Source organism: Bubalus kerabau, chromosome 18 (genome assembly GCF_029407905.1).
Source record: "Bubalus kerabau isolate K-KA32 ecotype Philippines breed swamp buffalo chromosome 18, PCC_UOA_SB_1v2, whole genome shotgun sequence".
In the NCBI taxonomy this organism is placed as follows: domain Eukaryota; kingdom Metazoa; phylum Chordata; class Mammalia; order Artiodactyla; family Bovidae; genus Bubalus; species Bubalus kerabau.
This window is the reverse complement of record NC_073641.1, coordinates 33,120,908-33,144,011: the sequence shown is the minus strand read 5'-3', so window position 1 is coordinate 33,144,011 and position 23,104 is coordinate 33,120,908. Positions and strand designations below refer to the sequence as shown.

The following is a 23,104-nucleotide window of genomic DNA, read 5'->3' as shown; positions in this document are numbered from 1 at the left end:
CAGGCAGGGCTGCTGCTTTTTCAGTTTAAGCCAATTTTCAGTCCTTCAGCCCCACAGTTTTTTACTCTTTACACCAATATGACAATTTAAAAAAACAATGACAACTTAATCCATACCCTACTATCCTCATGACAGATAAGAGTGAATAATATACCTAATCATACAATTCCCCTGCTTTCTGACGGCATCCAGGCTAGAGCAAATCTCCAGTTTCTTAGGCCCTCTCCCAAATTATCCAATCAAAGCACCAATCCTATATAGGTTCTTTTGAACACTCTTATTGACATAATGGCAACCAACTCCAGTGTTCTTGCCTGGAGAATCCCAGGGACGGGGAGCCTGGTGGTCTGCTGTCTATGGGGTTGCACAGAGTCGTACACAACGGAAGTGACTTGGCAACAGTTCCCCATGGTGGATATTCTGCCTCTCGACAAGTACTAAACTCAACATATTCAGGTACAGGTGTGGCCCTGGTAGTCTCTGGCTGCAGGGCACTGACAATACAGACAGAGGGTCTGAGTTAATGACACGACTTCCAGGACTATTTGCACTTTGTTACAAGACTAACATTCACTAGCACCTTTGTGTCCTTGTTCATTCAAGATTTGTACTAATAATCCCTGTTACAAAAGATGTACGGATCTGTAGTTCTGTGGAAGACGTGGCAATCCTAAAGGCCACCTCTTCCTTTCAGTATTTAAAACATGTCCACACGTTCCTTGAAGGCCTCCTATCTGATATGGCTTTTTAGCGAGCTATTCAGAACCCAGAGAGACTGTAGCAGAAGCAGTGCTGCTTGCAGCTTCTGAATGCAGCTTCTTCCTGGGTCTTTGTAATGCCCCCTCTTAACCAGCTGCCATGTTGTGAGAAGTCTAAGCCACGTGGACAGGCCAGGTGTAGGTGCTTCACGTCAAGGATGGCCTCAGCCCAGTCATCAGCCATGTGCATGAAGACAACTCTAAAAGATTACAGCAGCCAGCTGTTCCAGCCATCCATCCCTAGACCTTACTTTTCCCAAATGTTGCAGACTAGAAAAATAGTACCCCCTCTTGTACCCTGTCCAAATTCCTCTTAATGTGACAATTTAAAAAAACAATGACAACTTAATCCATACCCTACTATCCTCATGACAGATAAGACTGAATAATATACCTAATCATACAATTCCCCTGCTTTCTGACGGGGAAACACGAGCATGATAAAATGGTTATAGTCTGGCCGGTTATTTAAGTAGCACCAGTAACTGGAACATACTGATCCTACTGCTAGCTGTTGTAAGCATAGCATATTGGTAACATTTAGTAGATAAAACTGGGTGGTTATTCACTGAGTAACTGCACAAAGTTTAAAGTATATTCAGTGAGCACATTCCTGGCCCCAGCCTAACGTCCAGCCTTTTTCCTACACACCCTTCCCCTCATCCCTGAGAGTCATTCACAGTGAGCACAACCTTCAGAGAGCTTCAGATTGAGGCAATAGCCACCATTTTGAAAAAAATTCTATTACAAATTTCAAAAACCCCAATTACATATATACTTGCCTTTTACAATAAGAACACTAACAGTTTACATTTCATAATTGCTAGTTTTTCCAAGTAGATGTGAATGTTTATTGAAACTCATTTCAACAGACATTGAATATCTTCTATCCTAGCAGTTTGATTTCAAATCTTAATTTTATGATGTCATGTAAAAAAATTCAACAGAAATTCTTTAGAATTCCAGGATACTACTCCAAAAACTTAGAGGAAACAAAACTATTTAAATTTTATTTTTAAAGTCTAATTTTAATCCAGACCAAACAAACAAGCCAAAAAGTGAGAAAGCTAATTGAATTAGCAGACACAGATGTACCAAATGTAAAACAGTGGGTTATTAACAGAACTATTTACATGCATATTTACAAGAAATCTTTTTGTACATAAGTTTTAGTTAGTTGGAAAAAGATTTTTGACATAGGTAAAAATATTACTAAGGTAGGGCTGAGGTGGTACCACATTATAGTAAAAGTATTAGAAAAGTGGTTCAAGGTTTATCAATTATAAAGCAGATGAAAACTTGAGTGACAAAGACCTAGTAAAATTCTCTAGTAAAAAAGTCAATGCAACTTATGCTATAAAACAAAAATGAGAAAGCCATATAAATGAAGCAGAATAATATTCTAGTAGAGTAATGAGGTTAGGTTAAAAAAAAATTCTAGAACTGCAAAAAATCTTCAGTGAAGATCTTGTTTAGTTGGGAGTTCTTTTTTTTTAAATGCCATTTTAAAAGCCCTTGGTATCAAATAGCATCTGGACATGTAAATCAGTTGTTAATGACATTTCTAAGACTTCAAATCCTAAAGATATTTGTGACTGTGATTCATATTTGAAACTCAATTCATTGAGACTAAATGTAAAACTAAGTGAAAGCTATAATAATCATATCTAAGAAAGGATGCTACATTTTGCAGTTATATGTATTTCCAGGCTAAGAATTTTTCCCTCAAGAGAAGTAGAATGTAAGGATAAGCTACTAACCAGCTAGCAAAATTTACTTTCAACATTTTTCATTTTTTTCAAAATCGATTTTATTGCAGCCAAAACAGTGGAATTAACTGTACATAATAAACTATTATATATATATACACATTTTAAGTTATAGGGAATAAAGTTTATTTTGGCAGAGAGTGTTAAACAAAATTAAAGTTGCATACATTAGTATCATAACTCAACATCCTTAATTTGGTATAAGTGTGACACATTTTCTTGCTTTCCTGTGTTCTGCTAAATCACCATAACCTGAACTGCTTTATAAAACGGATACGCTGAAATTTAACTTTACTGTTTTCGCTTACGCTCTGATTCCAAACAAAACTTTTCATAAGCTTCTTCTATCTCTGGGTCCATCTCATCATCAATATCATCCAAGTACCTGTGAAAGCAGCACAGATGAGGTTTATTTATTTATTTTTTAATTCAGAAAATGTCTAAGATACTAAGTCATGAAAGTGTGTATCTCCCCACCCCCATGACCCTTTCCACCAACACGTGACAAATTATTTTGCCAGTCCTACCAATTGCTGATGGGTCTTTCTCCTCCTTCCCTCATTTCTAGTACAAGGCCACATACTGAAATGCCACAGGTTCATTAGGGCAAAGAGAATATAACACTTACCAAGCTAAACTGTAGAGGATAACCTGACATTTAATGGCAAGGACAACTTTCAATTTCCACTGGTGCTCTCAGCAGGGTTGAACCTTCCTAACTGTGCTTGGAAGCACATCCCTGTATTTTTCTCTATTAAGCTAGTATATAAAAGTATGACATTATCAGAAAATCAGACTTATATTTAAAATGTCACTACCTGGAGAAAGAATAAATGTGATTCTTTTTTTTTTTTTTTAAACCTACAATACATGAGATGGGATAAGAAAAACTGAAGTCATGGATTTATTTCTGCCCTCTGCTTATGAATGAAATTCACATGAATTGTTAACAGAACTGGGACTAAACCTCAAGTTCATGGTCCTTCTATATACAAATGTAGTATGATCTAATGATAAGTGAGCAATACAATAAAAGTTTCTTTTGTCATAAAGAATGGCAGGTAAAGATTGAGATATGGGATACAGGACTATATATGTCTTATATGTCTCAGTCCAAACATTTTCATATAGTTATCTGTATTTTAACTTTAATCCCTTAACAGCCAAGCTTTGAGACTTTTACTGTGTGCCAGGTAGCTACTCCAAGTTGTTTATGTATCTCATTTAGGTCTCAAAAAAATTCAAGGAGGGGTACTACTATTCCTATTCAATAGATGGAGAAAAAGGCATAGAACTTGCCCAAGATCTTATAGTATTAAAGTTAATAGAATCTGTTTTATAAAAACTGTTTGAATATGCTACATTAATAGTTTTTTCACCTTAACTATATTTAATTTTCAGTCATATTGTTTTCTCTAATATGATTTTCTGAAAATTTCTAGTAAATAACTACTACATATATACTACTTTAACATCATTAAATCAAAATGCACATTCTTTCATCATTCTTTTCTAGTCTATAAACTCCATCCACAAACTATGGCCACAGGAATTCACAAAGAAAGCAGCTAAAGATGGGAATTTTCTGGCAGTTCAGTTTTGAGGACTCCATACTTCCACTGCAGGGGGGGGATGGGTTCAATCCCTGCAGGGGAACTAAGATCTCGCCTGCAATCTGCATCACATGGCCAAACAGAAAAATAAAAACAAAAATCCAAAAAAAAACCAAACCCTCAAAACAAAAAAAGGATCTGAAGAACTTACGGATCACCACCCCCTGATAAATCTGTTCCATTTTCTTCATAATCTGGAAAAAAGTCTTCTCTTTCAAGTAACTCTTGATATTTCTCTTGGTAATCTATAAAAAATAAAAAATTTTAATACTGAAAAATATTTGTATGAAATGGCCAAGTTACCCCTAAATTTTGTTTTTAATATTATGATTTTTAAGTAGATACATTTAAATAGCAGTTAAGGTTCCATTTACATATTTAAGAATCTTTTACACAACTTACATTCTAACTGGTTTGCTTTATCTCTCCCCTGTACACCATGTGCTCATAAATTATACAATTGACCCTTATTGGTCACTGACCTTCCACACTCTCAAAAATCCATATGTAACTTAGTTGGCCCTCCTTATACACGGTTCCTTTGCATTTGCCGATTTAGCTAACCCTACCTAAGTACTGTAGTACATATTTAGTGAAAAAAATCACATAGACACAGACCTGTGCAGTTCAGAGGTGAACAGTATAATATTCCTCTAAATATATGATGGGACTCAAAGCCACTATGAACATATCAGAGTACACTTCACAACCATGTGTGTGCTGTTTACATTCTCTGTTTCTGTCCATCAGAAAAGATACTGTCCTAACTTGTTTCTTCCATAGTGCTGTTTGTCCTTCCACAAAGAGGGATTTCAATTGAACCTCCTAGCTTCTGGCTCCATTATTCCTCAGCTATCTGGCTAGCAGTAAGAGCCATCATTGCTCAAAGTTTCTCAGAGGAGGCTAACCTAGCAAATGTTCTGAGTAGAGGAGATTTTCTTTTCTTCCCTCTCCTTAGAGATAGATGGAAGGTGGATACCTGGTAAGTGTTTCAGCTATACCAACTTTCCCCTCGGAGAAGGCAATGGCACCCCACTCCAGTACTCTTGCCTGGAAAATCCCATGGGTGGAGGAGCCTGGTGGGCTACAGTCCATAGGGTCGCTGGGAGGCAGGCAGGACTGAGCGACTTCACTTTCACTTTTCACTTTCATGCACTGGAGAAGGAAATGGCAATCCACTCCAGTATTCTTGCCTGGAGAATCCCAGGGACAGAGGAGCCTAGTGGGCTGCCATCTGTGGGGTCGCACAGAGTCGGACACGACTGAAGTGACTTAGCAGTAACAGCAACTTTCCGTTGGTTGGGCTTCTAAGTAAGAAGGTGGTATTATGGCTCTCTATCTGCCAATGTCTTAGGCAGAGTTACTGAGTATCTTTTAAGATGAACAAGTATGTATAAAGCCCTTACCCCTTATTAGTAAAATGGGTCAGTGTATATTAGAACTAGTTATCTTACAGTCAGTTTCTTGTGAACAGCTACCTCAAATTTCAAGACGATAATATAATTACATTAAACTTGACAGAGACCATGTTTTTCCAAGATTGTCAGTCTCTATAAAACTAATTTCAGTTCAAAGGGCTAGTGATATTTTTGATATCCAATCTTGGTATGTGAGATAATTTTAACTATAAGACGGTCCTGCAATAAATAAAGCAACAGATAAAACACTCTTAAATGTATGAATGAGTTCACATTTACTCACTCACTCATACACACACCCGCTCATGTTACCAGATGACATAACTCTTACAGCTGGGAGGCTGGTAGACCAAGCAGTCTTAGGAACAAAGAGCTTGGATTTTAAAACCCACAGACGGTCAGAAGGCAAGGTCTTGAGTCCACGTGAAACAGGGAGATGGAATTCATGCCCACATCCATCTCACCTACACAAACCCAGGACAAAGAACTGGTATTTCAAGCAAAAGGTGAACCAAGAAAAAAATGAAAAACCTCAGTTATAGAGGGAGATGGCAAAGAAGCTTGGCTGTCCCTGGCTGCATTTGGAATCAGGAGAGAAGTACTATGAAGAAACTGGTTCCCTAGATAATTTTTTAAAATTATTTTTAATTGAAGGATAATTCCCCAGAGAATTTTTAACAATGGGTATGCATTTCAAATTACTATTATCCACATAAAGAATCTCTATGACAAGAAAATAAAAATTTTATTATTTTCCAAACCAGTGTTACCCCTGCGGCTCCTGACACAGCAAATACAAACTCCCCTTTGGATACATGTTCCTATAATCCAAGTCACAAGGCTTTTTCATAAAGAAAAACAGGCAGTAGTTAGAATGCTAGAGCAGTCATGAAAGGGCCATAATATATGTAACTTCAAATGATTTAAGGAAAAAGAGTGAATGTGGAAAGAACAAATTATAAATAGAAAACACTGTTAACCAAAGAGGTACATCTGAGCAAAAGGCAGATGGGTGTTCTTTCCACTGTTTTTACTTTTGTAGCTTTACAATAAGTTTGAAAACATTTCAAAAGTTTAAGAAAGCTAAATTATGAGATTGCAAAAAATATCACAATATAAAGAAGTAATTTTGTATATGACAGAAGTTAACAGTAGGGTTAGAATTAAAATATGAAGCAAAACTAAGCATATTTAGAATAATGAGAAAAAAGGCCTTGAAACTTTAAGATCAAGATACTTTGAACAAAATTCAGAAACAAAACTATTTGAAAACTAAAATGAATTTCCAGAGTCACCAGAAATAAGTAGCAAAGTCAGATTAGACAAAAAGGAAGATCAAAGAACCAAAATGAATCAAGGCAGCTTCGAGGAATAAGGGGAAGAAGGAAAATCTGTCTTACCAGACACAGCAAGATTTACACTATGTTAGAATAACTAAGAATGCAGTATTGGGACTACCTGGTGGTCCAGTGGTTAAGAATCCACCTGCCAATGTAGGAGACACAGGTTTGTTCCCTGGTCCAGGAAGATCCCACATGCTACGGAGCAACTAAACCTGTGTGTTCTAGAACCCCTGAGCCATCAGACAAGCCACCGCTCCCCGCAACTAGAGAAAGCCTATGCAGCAACAAAGACCCAGCAGAGCCAGAAAATAAATAAAATTTTAAAATGCAGTATTGATGTCAAGACAAACGAAGATCCACAGACGCAGGAGTAAGACCAATTTATAGGCGTCACAAGGTACACAGAGGGATATTTTATCCAAGAGAGGAAGCATCATCTGTGCTGAAATGAGAAACTATAGAATATTTAATTCCTACCATATCTCACACACAAGAGTTAGCCAGATGGATTAAACAAACAGGGTTTAGAAAACAATAGAATTTGACTGTAGTAAGGAAACTAAGTCATAGACACACTAAGACTCTAACACTCAAAGCTTCTACGTAAGACAAAAAAATGCAAAGATAGCACATACTGGGAGAAACTAAGGATCACTTTCCAGACCATGTAAGTAATTACAAATCAGTAAGAAAAACAAATGATTCAATAGAGATATGTGAAAAGGACACAAGCAGGTGATTCTCAAAGAAATCAAAAGGTTAATAAAAACAAAACAGAAACCAGAAAAAGAGGTCTGGTGCAAGAAAAATAAGTCTGGTAATATTAAGTGTTACCAACAATGGGAAACAGGAACTTTCATATGCTGCTGGTGGGAATATCAAGCTGTATAATCATGACGGAAAGCAGATTAGCAACATCTAGTGAAGCTGAAGATGTATATCGCCTATAATCTAACAATTCTACTTCCTTACCCTACGGAAATTTCTCTATATGCACAGATTCTTAAAGGTTTGTTTGCATGGTATTATGGGTAGTAATAAGTATGAACCACCCCCCCCTTGTAAAAAAACGGGGGGGGCCCCCCCAATGGGGATGGAATCTATAAATTATGGTTTACTCTCAGTAGATTATCATTTGGCATTTATATATCTCAACACAAACACACACCAAAAATACTGAGTAAAAAAATAAGCTGCAAAAAGACATGCACAATAAAGTACCTTTTAGGTTAATACTACTGTGTATGGTTAATACCTATAACTTACAGAAATATGAAGTAAAAAGACAACACAATGACACCAATGTCAGGATAGTAAGTATCCTAGGAGGGAAATTATGGAAGGATTGGACTTGAGGGTGAAAGATCAATTACAGTAACAGAAAATGGCTTAGTAGTATCTATACAGTTTTATTTCTTGGAAAAGACCCAAGATATATAATGATATAGTGAAACTGGTTTATCTTGACAGTGAATCAAACTGGCCAGTTTTTTGGTGGCCAGTTTTGAAATACTCAACAATATAAAAACCACCAAAGAGGTCAAAAGAACTGCTTAACTTTTCAACTTTAAATTGTACTTATGTCTGTAATTCATAATTTAAAGTTGAGAAGTTAAGTTCTTTTGACCTCTGTGCTAGAGGCAGAGGACAGTCAGTGTCTGCAATCCAGAGGAAACAAATGAGAAAATTCTGATAAGCTGGCTGTTAAAGTTGTACTAAGTGGGAAAATTTTCTGTTGCTCACAGTTCAGTTCTGTTTACCACAATTAAAGCAATCATTTTACAAATGGCCCTTTTCTGGAAGGAGAAGTGTGCACAGATTTAGATTTTCATTAACTGACCCAACTATTAATAAAATCCACAATTCTTAGTATCTGCAAGTATTAACCTGTACCAATGAAAGCTGCCGACTACACAGTGAACTAGAACCATCCTTCCCTTTCATTCTAACTACCTGAAAGTTTACAGTATTAAAAATAAAAGTATTAGAGAAAAGATAAAAATGGTTGCATTTAATTGAGGGATTCTTCCAATCCTTCACTGTTAAGGTGACAAGGTACTATATACTGAATCAGATGTTCAATCTGAAGTGGTTCCAAACAGTAACTCTGAGAATATTCTAGTGAGACAGAACTTTACCCTATATTTTACAATGATGTGAATTCTTAAAAAAGCTACAACTTCATGCCGGTGAGGGTATGGTTTTCTGTAATTCAATATCTTACCAATAAATGGGCAGAAAATGGCTGAGACGACATACCTGGATCAGCTGCAGTGAAAGGAACACCATCAGATGTATAAAATGTTGGCTCATTCTAGGAGGAATCAAGAGTGATTAAAATGTTATTTCAGAATTGATTTTTTAAAAGCACATTAATAGAACACGGCTGAGGTCACTCAACTGTAACTGATGATGCAATAACAAGCAAAACACTTCGTAGCAGCCATTTCCATTTCACTGCAAAAGTCTACAGTCTTTAGATGACTGTTTCCTTGTCTCCAGTTCCTATGTCTAACCCTGTCTACTTCCTGTCACACTCTAAGTGACTTGGTCTGTTGTGCATTGTGATTTAAAGTCAACTGATTTTTAGCTGTGGTTCCCACCACCATTTTTTCTTTAAAGCCATCTCCAAGACTGGATTATAATAAAAGCATTCCTCCAAGGTTTCTTTATGCCTATCTTATTGAGAGCTTCAGAGCATCACTGGCCTGGTAACGATTTTCATTTTCTTAATTTACTACAAAATGCCAGTAAAAGTTTGAAACACAGATCTTTGATCATGAATTCTCTGGAAAAACTGCTTCAAGGAATTCCTACATTCAGCTAAGTGCAAGCCAAGCCTTATCAATTTCCCTTGCCTTTAAATGGCTATTTCTCTAGTCTACCCTTTCACTAAGGATTCCATGGCTGCCATGTGACCCTAAGTCAGTGAAGAACTGTTATATTAAATTCTGCTTTATGTAACTTATCTACAAATTACCAGAATCTGAATTCAAGCAATAACCAAACTTAAAATGCATCCACTGGCATACCATAAAATAATTAGGATCATTTTCAGGTGTTGCTTCCCTGTATGTTGAAGCTGCATGGACTCTACCCCAGTTACTTGACCGGAGTTCTACAAGCTTCAAAAGCATCTGTTTTACATCTCTGCAGACAAAAGTTAAAAATGAGTTAAGGTGAGCAAGTGTTATCATTCTCTAATATATCACAGATGCTTAAAACTTTGTTTAAAAAATTTAACATGCATTGATTTTCTAGACATTTCCTATAATGAAACAAATTTATCTCCTTTAAAAAATGAATATCACTCCTTTATTATACTGATCTGGAAAAAAAAATTTGGTACAGTTATGCTCAAATGAGTTGTGGGTCCAAGTGGCAGGCCAAGCAACTGGAACAAGATTCAGAAATCAGGGCACAATGAAAGACATACTTGGACTTGATCAAGAGACATTTCACTGCCATAAAATAAGGAGGGGAGGAATTCTAACTTACATCAAAGCATGAACTCCTTATACTTTAGAAGTTAAGGAGCTTATCCCATGATGGTGTAAGGAATGGCTTATTTTGTGATGACCACATGTGGTAATATTGAAACTGCCACCAGAAACCCCAGAATGTTTTTAATTATATAACTTTTTGTAAAAATAAAAACACAGAAACATTCAGGATCAATCCCAATCTCCTGGAGCCAGGGAAGAAATATTTCTTTGAATCATCACAGGTTACATTCATTTCCCACTGTAATGACTAGAGCCATGCAGTCACTTGACTACAGGATAGTACAGGACTGGCCCCTAGAAACACAAATAGGCTCTCCTGCCTCCCCTCATTGCTCACACCTTAACATGGCTACCCTACCATTATTCAAACAAGGCCTTGTAATAAACAAAGCATTGACAAATGCCCCTGAATTACTACCTGTTGACCTTCTTGAACAAGGCTTCCCTCAGCTTGGACTGAGGACCCTGCCCCAGATGTGCTATTCTAACTAGAGTGTATGAAGGGAGTGGGTGCAATAGACAAAATAGCTAATACAAAATGGGGAGTCACCAGTCTCCATCCGGAGCTGCCACTTACACAGATGTGGTCGCTGTGACATGTGCAAGGGGGAAGTGCAGAGGAATGGGTGGGGGCAGGGAGGGTATCCTTGGGAGTAGTCTGCTGCTTGCTCTTCCTTCTTGGCCTTGCCCTGGGCACACAGCTTCCATGGCTTTACACACTGTCTCCTCATGCCCTAGGAACTGCACAGGCTTGCTGGGCTTCATGTTCCTGTCCAATTCATAGACAATGGGAATGCCAGTTGGCAGGCTCAGCTCCCTGTTAGCCTTTTCAGAGACCCTTTCCAGATGCTTGAAAAGGCCCCAGAAGGTTGGTGCCATGGGCTACAGTCAGTACTTCTTTCGTCTCCTTGACCTGGGGAACAATTTCTTCCTTCCAATGGCAATAGTACCCTTCAGACTCTCACAGGAGGGTAGCTGATCTCCAGTGAGATCTGTGTGCCTTTGACCCTCACTGATGGTGCTGTGGAAAAGATGACCTGAAGCCACGGGAGGAAGAGGGACTTCAAAGAACCACTTCTAGATCTTTACCTGAGCCTCACTGTGCGTGGCAGCAATTTCCGCTTTATAGAGGTCAGACTCCCACAGTGCTGCCCACTGAAGGGCCAGTCCTCACCTCTAAGAGCCACACTTGGTCAGCAGCATCCAGCACTGGCCAAAGGATACAAACTGCTTTCGCATGCACTGAGGTGAAAGCTATGTGCTTGTACCCCACTGCCTAGCTCCTGCTGTCTTTTTTGGGAATAAACAGCCTTGATACTTGTTCTAGGTAACTGTGACTATATATGGTTCTCAAAGGCAGTGGGATCCTGCTAACATTTTTTATACCTCCAACTGGATTTACAGTTGTACTTTATCCAAGTATTTATTGAATTTAAAAGTATGAATTTTTTTAATGGACTCACACTACCACAGGAAAATCTTAACTTCTATTTATAAGCATCATTGAAGGAAGTGGCTAGGTGAGCAGAATCCATAGATACAGGAAGAAATTTCTGTGGCTCTATTAAGATTATTCCGTTAAAGTACAACAGATTAAAAACACCCCCAAAGAAAAAGCAAGGAATATCTACTGGCTGTCTATACTAGTTCTTTTCCTACCTGCTGCAATTTGCATCTAGGACAACATTTTCAATTCTCTGAATAATTTCTTCCATGTCAGTCTTTCCTTTTTCCTTCCAGGCATCTTCTAAAACTGACCCTGTCAACTAAACAAGCAAATATCAGTTAAAAAAAAAAAGGAATTCAATGAAGTACCGAAATTCTAAAAAGATCTTAGGAGTTCAAGCATTCTTTAAACAGGATGAATTTAGCAACTTAAATATTCCCAATTATTTTCTACCATCTAATATTCAAGAATCACTATACTTTTGTTCTTCTTGACAAGGAAAAGGCTATAGCAGAAATTTAATCACAGGTTTTATATGCCAATGACTATACAGATTTGCTGTATGACTAAAATAGGTATAAAATTTTAACGAACACTTTTAAATATATACAACATCCAATATGTATAGAAACTCAGAACTTAAAAAACACAAACTTCATCAGGAAAAAGTTAAGGATAGAAACAGGTAATTCACAAAAACTGTGGGGAAAAAAAAATTGCTTATAAACCAAAAAAAGCTTAAATTCACTTGTGATTTTCACCAAGGAAATGCAAATTAAAATGTTTTGGTTTTTACTCATCACAATGATAAAATAAAATCTAGGATTGATTCTCCCATCACTGATTAAGGATACGGGGAAAGAGGTATGCTCGTTCACTGTTGCTGGGAATACACTCTGGTTAATAAGCATTTGGAAGGGAAATTTGGCATTACCTATCAAATTGAGGTATACATGCTCCTTAAGCCACCAAATCTATGTGTAGGAATTTAACTTACATAAACAACTGCATATATAAAGATACAATTAAAGATTACTGACAGTGCTGCAGTGGCTAAACTGAAAATAACTGTTCAAGTACGGAATGGATAAACAATGTGCATGCATACAATGGAACACTAGGACGCTACTGAAAAAAGAGCCATGAAAAATCCAAGATTCTCATTGGGTGATTAAAAAAAAAAAACAAACCACAACAGAATAAGATCTTATGAGAGCATACATAGAGAGGAAAGGAAGAAAAGGGACTTTACAGAAAGGGTGAAGAACTTCCATTTTTTACTTTTAAATTTTGCTGCTTACATTAAGCAGTAAGTATATACTGCTCTTCCAATATTTAAATTCGAGAGATAAAGAAGTGTTTAACTTATATAACTTAATCTTGAATTTGTATATGTATGGTACTTCCCTTCCTCTAAGTTATGCACTAGAGGGATAAAACATTTTAAATTTTAAGAAAAAAAATAAGTAAAACCCACCTTCAGTAATTTTACTGCACAGATTAAGTTGTCATCCATAGGATTAGAGAAGAGGGCATTCAGCAACTCCCGAAGACCGGTCTGAAGAATGTCTGCCCTTGTAACCTGTCCATTTGTCCCTTTAATCTTTTGGGGCAAAAGAAAAGAAAAAGCAACCATGCCAAAATACAGATATATAAATGGTTTAACAAAATGTTGGAAAATAAAGTGTTTTAGGTTAAAACCAAACACACGGTCAGGATAATTTAAGCCTCTTAATTTTACTGCTTCATAAAGGAGTATCTAGTATAAAGTTAGTATCTTTTGGGGAACACAGAGCTTTTTTTTTGGCTTTTTATACTATTTTAAAACACTTTAATTTATATCAAATGGAACATGTATCTCGGCTCTCTGATTTGAAGAACTATAGGCACAGGAGTCATGGTTTATCTTTATCATTCTCCCTACACATATTATTATTTCTACACAGGAAATTCAACAGCATTCTTAAAGTAACAATTCATTTAAAGCACAATTGATATTGGTGCTCTTATTTGGCTTAATACCAAAATAAACTAAGATTAAGGCACGAGTTTTTTTTAAAAATTAAGGCTGTGGTAAAAATGGATAGTAAATCAGGCACAAGACTGGACAAAGATCTAGATGCACTGAGACGTACATTTGATGGTAGATTCATGTCTCTTTTCAGTGGCATTTACAATACTAAGTCCCCAAATCAGGGTTTTAAGACCCTATACCTATACCTGGGAGTAACTAGTCAAAAGAAAAACAAGCAAATCCATTACAAAGTAATTCAGCACTTATGTTGCCTACCAACAAGCATATACTTACTCAAGTATACCACCAATTTAGCTGCAGACTTCATACAAATACAGTTTATGTGGAAAATACACACAATAGGACCAAAAAGAACTACAGAGGGTGAGTTAGGTGGAAAAAAACAACTTCAGAAACTTTAATCTCTCCCCTCTTCACTCAAAACTTTGTGCTCCGTAGGACAAGCTACTTTTGAGTCACCATCTGAAAGTCAACAAACTAAGTGTGCTAATATTTATGAAACAAGGATTCAAAAAAGTGTGATTGTCTGTATTCCAAAAGCTTAAAATCACATGTAAACCGTGGCTTTCCAAAAGTATATAATGACTTTAAAGTGCTTAGTAACCATCTCCCAACACCCTTCCCATGAACAGGAAGACAGAATGGTGTACGTATTCCATTTGAAGGACAGACCCTGGTGGCTTAGTGGTAAGTAATCTGCCTGCCAATGAAGGAGATGTGGGTTTGATCCCTGGGGTCAGGAAGATCCCCGAAGAAGGAAATGGCAACCCACTCCAGTATTCTTGCTGGGAAATCTCATGGACAGAGGAGCCTGGTGGGCTACAGTCCATGGGGTCACAAAAGAGTCAGTCACAACTTAGCGACTGAACAACTACCACCACAACTACCATGAGTAGGTACTGAGACTTTTTTCCTCTCCCATTTCATCCCTAATGTTGTAAAAGGCTATGGTAAACACAAATCCCTTGAGATCAATTTATATTCTTAGGCTTTGTCACTACTGAAAAGTACTCACCTCCAGGTTAAGATAGAGTTCTCCCAGAAAGAGTACAAATGCATGGAATCGTTTTCGAGTCACTTCATCCCCTTTTGCAGCTTGATCTTTAACTTCATATTCAGTCCGACATCTAATAAAGACATACCTTTTGTAATCTCATATTGCTTTTTAAAAAAAAATAATCAAGTAAGATAACCATTTGTCAGTGTGGTTGTTGACAAGCAATACAGAGGCAAGCACAATGCACCAACATTTTGATTTTCTGTAATAAAAGTGTTCCTGTCTATTGCAGAGATCAGAATATGTATTATCTTTCATACAATGATTCCTAGTTTTAAGAAATTGGTAACAATAGTTGAAAATAAGCCTATTAGATCAAGTTTGTAACAAGTTACAGCAGCACAGGTTTCATGAGGTTTGTTGTATATTGGCACTAAAAAAAAAAAACAAAAACCCACCACCTCATTTTATTGTCTCACTAGGCTTTTCAAGAAAGCACTGTTGGTTATCTTTTCAAACATATTAAATTAATTCATCAGAAAAAAAGTTGGGATATCTATAAATAGAATACTTTGGTTAATAATGGAAAGGATCAGTTAATTAATGCCAATTCAGTTAACCATGCACCTTGGCTACTTTCCTTTGTCTGCCCTTCCTGTCATGACTTTTCAGGAAAGAGCTTTGATGAAGTGACCTTTTGGTTCTATCAATGCTACTAGATTATACATTAATATACGTCAGTTATGTACAAATGTACAAATGTAAATCCCTACCCTTGTGCATGACTGATTATCTTGGTGAGAGGAAAGACCCTAAAACTTTAAGCTAAAGATTTTCAATTATAAAAGCAACACATGGTTATATTTTAGTTTTAACCTTTTTGAAATAAAAAGAACAAAGACATTACAACCTAGAGGTGACTGCTGTAAAGGTAACTTGTTTTGTTTTTGTTTTTTTTCAAAGTATGCCTATATTTTTCAGTTAATAAGATTACTACCTTTTTGCTTGTTACATGAGTAGCATTTCTCCATGTTAATAGCTTTGACCATATGCCAATACTAGAGAAGCATACACAGTGGGTATATAATCAGAAGAGTCAGAAGACTGGTTCTCAGCCGTGACTACACAGTAGAATCACTTGGGAGAGCTTTATAAACCATGCCCAGGCTCAACTTCAGTCTAGTATCAGAATTTCCAAGAGTGAGGGCTCAGGCCATTTCCAAGGGTGAGCAGCACAAGGGAAGATAAGCAAGCCTTTCTGCCATTCTACCTCTTCAAATGCCTACTTTTACACCTTCCCAGAAGCTCTAACTTGTACTTCTTTAATTATTAGGTAGATTAGCTATCTTTTTATAAATCTGTCATTTACATTTTCCCAAACTGCACCTATCTGGAGTCATTCCAAATATTTCTACTAAAATACATGCCTTTTTCTTACTCATTCCTAAGATGCCCCTCTTTTCATATTAAATAAATGGACTCATTGCCATGTGTTACAAATTTCTCTATATTTAATTTACTTCATATAAATTATGACCCCCCCAATTTTATAATCTATATTTAATTAAGTTTAATATCTTCTTTTAGGGCCTGTGGGTATTATGTCTTACTTTAAAGGGCTTTGCCAACCTAATTTTTTTTTGTCAGTTTTTCCTTAGTATTTACTGTTTTTTATATTTGAAATACATTTTGGTGTAGAGAGTAAGACAAGAACCCATCTTTGTTTTCCCCCACCCCAAATAACTAGCCAGTTACGTCAGCAGCACAGTTTGTCTTCTACTAAAGTATGTGAAGTTTCACCTTCACCAAAAACTTAATTTTAAGTGTCTCTGGAGTGTACTTTTGGAATCTATTCTGTTAAAGTGCAGTTTAACCACATGATGGAATACTTTGCAACCATTAAAAGTATTTTCAAAGAGCTAATAGACAAATTATAATAAACTCAAAAACAATTTGTTATTGATTAAAAAACTCAAATTATAAGAAAATTTCCCTGTATTAGCTCATAAATTCAATGTCATCCCAAAACATCAATAAATACTAACAAGGTCTGTGTAATTTCACATGCTGATTCTAAAGTCTGGAGAAAATAACATGGCAGAACAGCAAAGACCACACACACACACACACACATAAAATAGGGAACTAATTAGACTAGTTTTGAGAAAATTAAGAGCTTTTTAATAGCGTGGTAATAAATCAGGAAGAGAAAAAGTAATGAACAGAATATAATTCAAGTCCAGAATCAACCCAAATGTAAGGATGTAGTGCAATAAAGGTAGCACTTCTAGTCAATAAGGAATGGATCATTCAAAAATGTAGTATGGGAAAAACTGGTTCAATGTGTGCAGTAAGTGAAATTAGATCCTTACTCAAGCCAAAAGTAAGTACAAAGAAATACATAAAATGACCATTTTTAAGATCTTGGAAAAAGAAAAGGCCCTTCCAGGCACAAAACCAAAGGCAGAGACCATTACCGAAAAAAGACTGCTATATATGAGTATAAACTTTTAATACTATATTCAAAAATAAGAATGTCTGCCCTATTCTTCCCAGCAACTTCCTGTGAAGCTCAATCTTAGCAAGAAGAATGGTCAAATTCTAGCATGTTTAGGAGGAGTTCTCCTTCACTCTCATACATTCACACTGACCTTTGAAGTAGCAATTGGCGAAAGTTGCCACTCTGTGGGCTAATTGTCAGATGATGGGACAGGTAGTTACAGAGCCGTGCTCCCATGTAAGAGAAATTGGGGATAGATGTGGCCTTTCAAAAAGAAAAAAGTTTTGTATGACACAGATACATCAAGTCATTAATGCAAACACTTTACAACAATTTTCTAAAGAGAAAAAACATTCCTACCTTCAGTACTATACAGAAAGGTACAAGTCATTTATGATTGTTAGGCATAAGGAAATTAACTCTCTCTCCCAAACTTACACCAAGAACCAGAATCAATACAAAGAAAAACATTAAGGCAAGCTCTCCCCATCATTTACCCGAGATTAGCAGAAAGCAAACAGATAATCTCTTTGCTCATTTCTGCATAAAATATGTACAGGTACCCAGTTGCATAGTGCCAATTATGAAGAGTATTTGTGGAACTATTGATCAGAGGTATCTTTCAGGAATAGGATGGCACCATCTTTGGCATCTAGCCCAAAACAAGACAGGCCTGGACATTTGTGACCCTGGACATTACTAAACCTCCCTGAGCTTCAGTTTTGATTCCTATAGAGGTAATTAAGATACATTATGCAAAACGTTAACATTTCAGCAACACTCCCAACACTCAAGGTAAAGAGAAAATCAAAAGAAATAAAATATTTTTAATAAGACAATGGAAAAACACTGAATATCAAAGACTGGGTGATATAGCCAAAGAAGTACTCAGGAAGCTTATCTTCACTGCAGTTTTTAAAGAACAGCAGAGCACACACATTAAGGGACTTATCTCAAGGCAGTAGTTAACCAGGGTTTAGATATAACAAACAGCCTGAATGCCCCTCCAACCCTACGGTGGGTCTACTTATGCATGTGTGACCTTAAGTCATGTAAGCTCTGTTAAGCTATGTATAAAATGGTGATAAACGTAGTATGTTACAACCACCAAGGATTAAGTGAGTTAACTACAGGTCAAGTCTTTAGCACTGCCAGGCATGAAGTACTTTATAATTAGAACATTTTATTTCTAATTACTTCCCTGCTCACATAGGACCCTGTACATTTCTCATCTAGGAAGAAAGACTGATTGTACTGACATTCATATATGTGTATCTGGTACCACAAAAGACTTAAAATTCAAATTTTATACTTTTTCCATTATTGGCACTGCCTTTGCTCTTAAAATTTAAAGTAAATTTAAAGACAACAAAATTGGTCATTAAAGTTTCCTGCATCCCTGCTATACCTCAACTTTACTTCCACTGACAACCAATTTTAACTCTTTCTGCTAAAAAGGTTTTAATCTTTTTATCTCCATGCTCCATGATATGAGTTTACATATTTCTTACTAGTTTCACACCAAGGAAGATGAACAGTTTTCATGTCAAAAGTAGGATTCAGGACAAACAGAGCAGTTCTATTTTCCTAAAAGCTCAGGCATTTAAAAAAAAAAAATCTAAGAACTGGCCAGGTTATACTGGAGTCTAGAAACAATTGAGAACAAACTGGAAAAATAGTCAAATGAAACACTCAGTTAAAAAAAAAAAAATGACCTGCTATCATAAGTCAGTCACCCTTTCATATATCCAAGTTAGAGCTGCTCCTTCAGCAATGACTTAAAAAGAAATATAACCTTGGGCGGCACTTACCTCCTATTGTTTTTGGCCAGTCTCATTCACTGACCTTAGATTTATCTTCAAAATTGAGTACAATGTTTTCCCCCTTAAAATACCATTAACGTATCAATGACCAATATGCTAAGATTAAAACTAAACTCTGTGTAAATAACCTAGACTGACATTTTTTAAGGAATTAAAAATCCTTGAAAATTTTAAAGACAAGCAGTAACGTTAAGATTCAAGTCAGTGTTTATAGTCTTTTTTTTTTTTTTTTAATAAAGAATCATTTACGAGGCAAAAAAGTTCTCCCATGACTTTTTCTCCCCTACTCCAATAATGGCAGATTCTTATAAAACAGGGGTTTGGAAAAAAGCAAGACATTCATGTAGTGTCTTCCTAAGTGTCCAAAACTCCTTCCAAATGCCTGTACAGAGCCTTGGCTACAATCCTGGATCTCTAACTACAGAAATTTTGTACAAGAGACTTAAAAGCTCGCATGAACCATAAACAGTCAAGGCATGTCGAGGCTGGTGAACGTGAACCTGGCTCCCCTCAAGGAGCAGCCACCATCTTCCACCATCAGGGCAGCTGTTCAATGAGCGTGCATGCAGTCAGCCAACCTACCTGTTGATAGATGAGTTCCACAAGTTCTTGCAAAGCATCATCTGTTGTAACCCAGCCATTCAGGGTCTCTGCAAACTGTCCAATTTCAGTTTCAAAACTGCCAGGCTGTTCTGTAAGATGATTCAAAAAATCCTGAACATATTCTGATAAAGTAGGATAATCCTCACAGCCATCCTCATAGGATTCCTATAGGTCAAAGGTTAAAAGAGAAAAAATTAATCCATGCAACTAGCTAAAATAAACATGAGGCAGCTTTAAATTGGAATGTCTCTAGCTCAAATGGTATTTTTAAGAATCTTTAACCTGATAAAATATGTTATTTTCTTCAAAAAGTTCAGTCCACTTTTTCCTTGCCCAACAGCCAAAATGTGGTAACAGAAGGGCTCCATCTAGCTGGGTAGAGAACTGTCTTCCCACCTCTGGCAGATTTACAAGATTACTGAGAAGTGAAGTTTAAACCAATATTTCACTGTAAGACCCAATATCAAAATTAAGAGTTAATAATAAGATTCAGGATTTGTTTCAAAATGGAAGGGGGAGAGGGACCAGAGATATAGAAACAAGAATGGCCACATGTAGTTAACTATTGAGGCCATGGGCATTCATATACCATTCTCTTTCCTTGTAGACATTCAACAATTTCTATATTGGAAAAAAAAGTTTGTCATCTGTCAATCTCCAAAGATAGAAAAATATATATAGTTTAAATGACTACAAAATATAGTGTACAGTGGTAAGAGACTTTCTGGCTGCTGTGTCCAGCCAATCTTGATCGTAGCAAGTTTCCAATTAATATCACTATCATCTCAATGTTCACAGCAGCACTATTTACAACAGCCAAGACACAGAAGCAACCTAAATGTCCATCGACAGATGAATGGATAAAGATGTGGTACTTATATACAGCCGTAAAAAAGAAAATAATGGATGAACCTAGAGATTATCAAAATAAGTCAGAGAAAGACAAAGGTCATATGATGATCGCTTATATGCACAATCAAGTCTTTGAAAAATGACACGAATTTATTTCCAAAACAGAAATGGGAGTCACATAGAAAAAAAAACTTATGGAGAATGGGACTGACATATACATACTACTGTATACAAAACACATAATTTAAGGACCTCCTGTATTGCAAAAGCAACTCTACTCAATACTCTGTAAAGAGCTATGAGAAAACAATCTAAAAAAGTAGATATATGTACAACAGGTTCACTTTGCTGAAACTAACAACATTGTAAATCAACTATACTCCCAATAAAGTTTTTTTTTTTTTTTTAACCACTATCACCTTTATTAGTTTCCAGCATTTTAAATAATGGCAGAATGTTGAGTAGGGTGACTGGTGCAAAAGATAACAGATCTGAGTATCAATCCTTATGTTCACAATGTCTGGAATACCACTTAAAGCATTCTGAAGTTTACTTGAGAGTTATTTCCTTCTTCAGGGGATCTTCCCAACCCAGGGATTAAAACCAGGTCTCCTGCATTGCAGGCGGATTCTTCACCAGCTGAGCCACCAGGGAAGCCCAAAAGTTGACTGATGTCTGCTTCATCATCTGTTTTGTTTTTGTTTTGCTTTTTAGTCCATGAAAGTGATAGTGTTAGTCGCTCAGTCATGTCTTGACTCTAATCCCAGGGACTGTAGCCTGCCAGGCTCCTCTGTCCATGGGATTCTCCAGGCAACAACACTGGAGTGGACAGCCATTACCTTCTCCAGGGAATCTTCCCAACCTAGGGATTGAACCCGTGGGTCCCCTGCACTGCAGGCAAATTCTTTACCATCTGAGCCACCAGGGAAATCCAATAACTATGCAGCTTGATAAAATTTACCCCTTTCCAAAAGAGGTCAAAATGAGAAACCACATGAAACAATTATGACTACAGTATGGAAGCATTTTATGAAGGAGTTAAGTTCCAAAGTCAGTGAGTAAAGTAAGGAAGGAAAAAAAAAAAAAAAAAAAAAATCATACCTAGTCAGAATTTGCCCTAGGAAAGCCCCATGTTGAAGCTGGATGTATAATCTTAGTGAGAAGACAAACACTGCTGGTATTGACCACTATTCTTAAGCTGACCACCATTTAGAGGCCATGTTGCATAATTTTTTTATACTTCTAGACACTACAGTGATATTTAACATGACCTACTGCAGGTACTGTAAGAGGACTCAGGATTTAAGAGCAGAGGCAGGAAGAGCAGAGCATGGTGCCTATAGTGCTCAGACAGGGTTCACTGAGCAGAAGAGCAGGGAAACTTGCATACTTTAAATGTCTATCTGATTACACACTTGAATCCAAATTAAGTAACTGTACTGCAAGATAAAGTAAGTATCAGTGTTGATGAAATTCAAATTCATGAGTCATAAACATTACAGCTGTGTGACAGAATTACATGAGTTAATGAGTTAAGTGAGTTAATCAGTAAAAGCCCTTGGACCAGCACACAGTAAGGCACTAAGTGTTCAACAAATTTTAAATTTCTAGGAAAATACTGAAACACATTCCAAATACAACAGCCATGTTCTCACACCTAAAGGAGCTAAAGTGTAAAAAGCATCCAGAAAGGAGAATGATCAACTACACTTGTTGGTACCTAGGATGGTCCTCTATCAATAAACTAATAGCCACCAGTTGCAAATATATCATGTTGCTCATTCAAAACCATCTGAGTGTTAATGCTTACTTGACTGCTCTAGGTGCTGGGAATACTGCCACATCATGGATAAAGGAGACAAAGTCCTCCTTCCTCTCTTGGGCTTATATTTCATAATGACAGACACTTTTCAGATATTGAGATATAGTGGAAAAAACTGTCAGGGAAGAATTCCGAACAGTTAATATCCGAACTGAGAAAGAAAAAGCAAAACAACAAACCCCAAAACCAGCAACACAAATATCTGAGGAAAGATTTTATGCAAGGAGGACAAGAAGTATACAGGCTCTAAGGAGATATGCATTTGCCTAATACCTTTAAGAGATGCCAGAATACACAAACTGAGGATAAGGCAGTTGCTAATGCGATCCATGAGGCAAATGGGGACATCTTGTGGGGTTTGGGGACCACACTAAGACCAGTTCAAGAGGCAGTGAAAAAACCAAGCAGGGGTTGGGGTTAGGGTGGGTTTAGGCAAGGAAGGATGTTGTACCAACTCAAGTAATCTGTGCATGCTCATATAGCTCTTATAGACATAAGTTATTAAGAATTGAGCACAGAACAAAGTCTATGCTTTTAACTTCTGTGCTATACTCCAAAAAAATCAAAGGCCTATAACCCAATTTTGACACATAAGTTTACTTATTTATAAACTTTTTT

General features: G+C 36.7%; 1 protein-coding gene across 3 annotated transcripts in view; it reads right to left on the bottom strand.

Annotated features, from left to right (window-relative positions):
* Positions 1 to 1,741: 1,741 nt before the first annotated feature.
* PAIP1 (poly(A) binding protein interacting protein 1) overlaps positions 1,742 to 23,104 on the bottom strand; it is a 28,614-nt gene continuing 7,251 nt past the window's right edge. For all 3 annotated transcript variants that reach the window (XM_055555273.1, XM_055555272.1, XM_055555271.1), the window contains exons 3-11: positions 19,792 to 19,977; positions 17,538 to 17,650; positions 14,905 to 15,016; positions 13,332 to 13,457; positions 12,067 to 12,173; positions 9,934 to 10,051; positions 9,161 to 9,215; positions 4,292 to 4,385; positions 1,742 to 2,912 (exon numbers count right to left, since the gene is read on the bottom strand). In XM_055555273.1, coding sequence (XP_055411248.1) covers positions 2,819 to 2,912; positions 4,292 to 4,385; positions 9,161 to 9,215; positions 9,934 to 10,051; positions 12,067 to 12,173; positions 13,332 to 13,457; positions 14,905 to 15,016; positions 17,538 to 17,650; positions 19,792 to 19,977 — 1,005 coding nt within the window. In that variant the 3' untranslated portion in view covers positions 1,742 to 2,818. The remainder of the gene's footprint in view (positions 2,913 to 4,291; positions 4,386 to 9,160; positions 9,216 to 9,933; positions 10,052 to 12,066; positions 12,174 to 13,331; positions 13,458 to 14,904; positions 15,017 to 17,537; positions 17,651 to 19,791; positions 19,978 to 23,104) is intronic.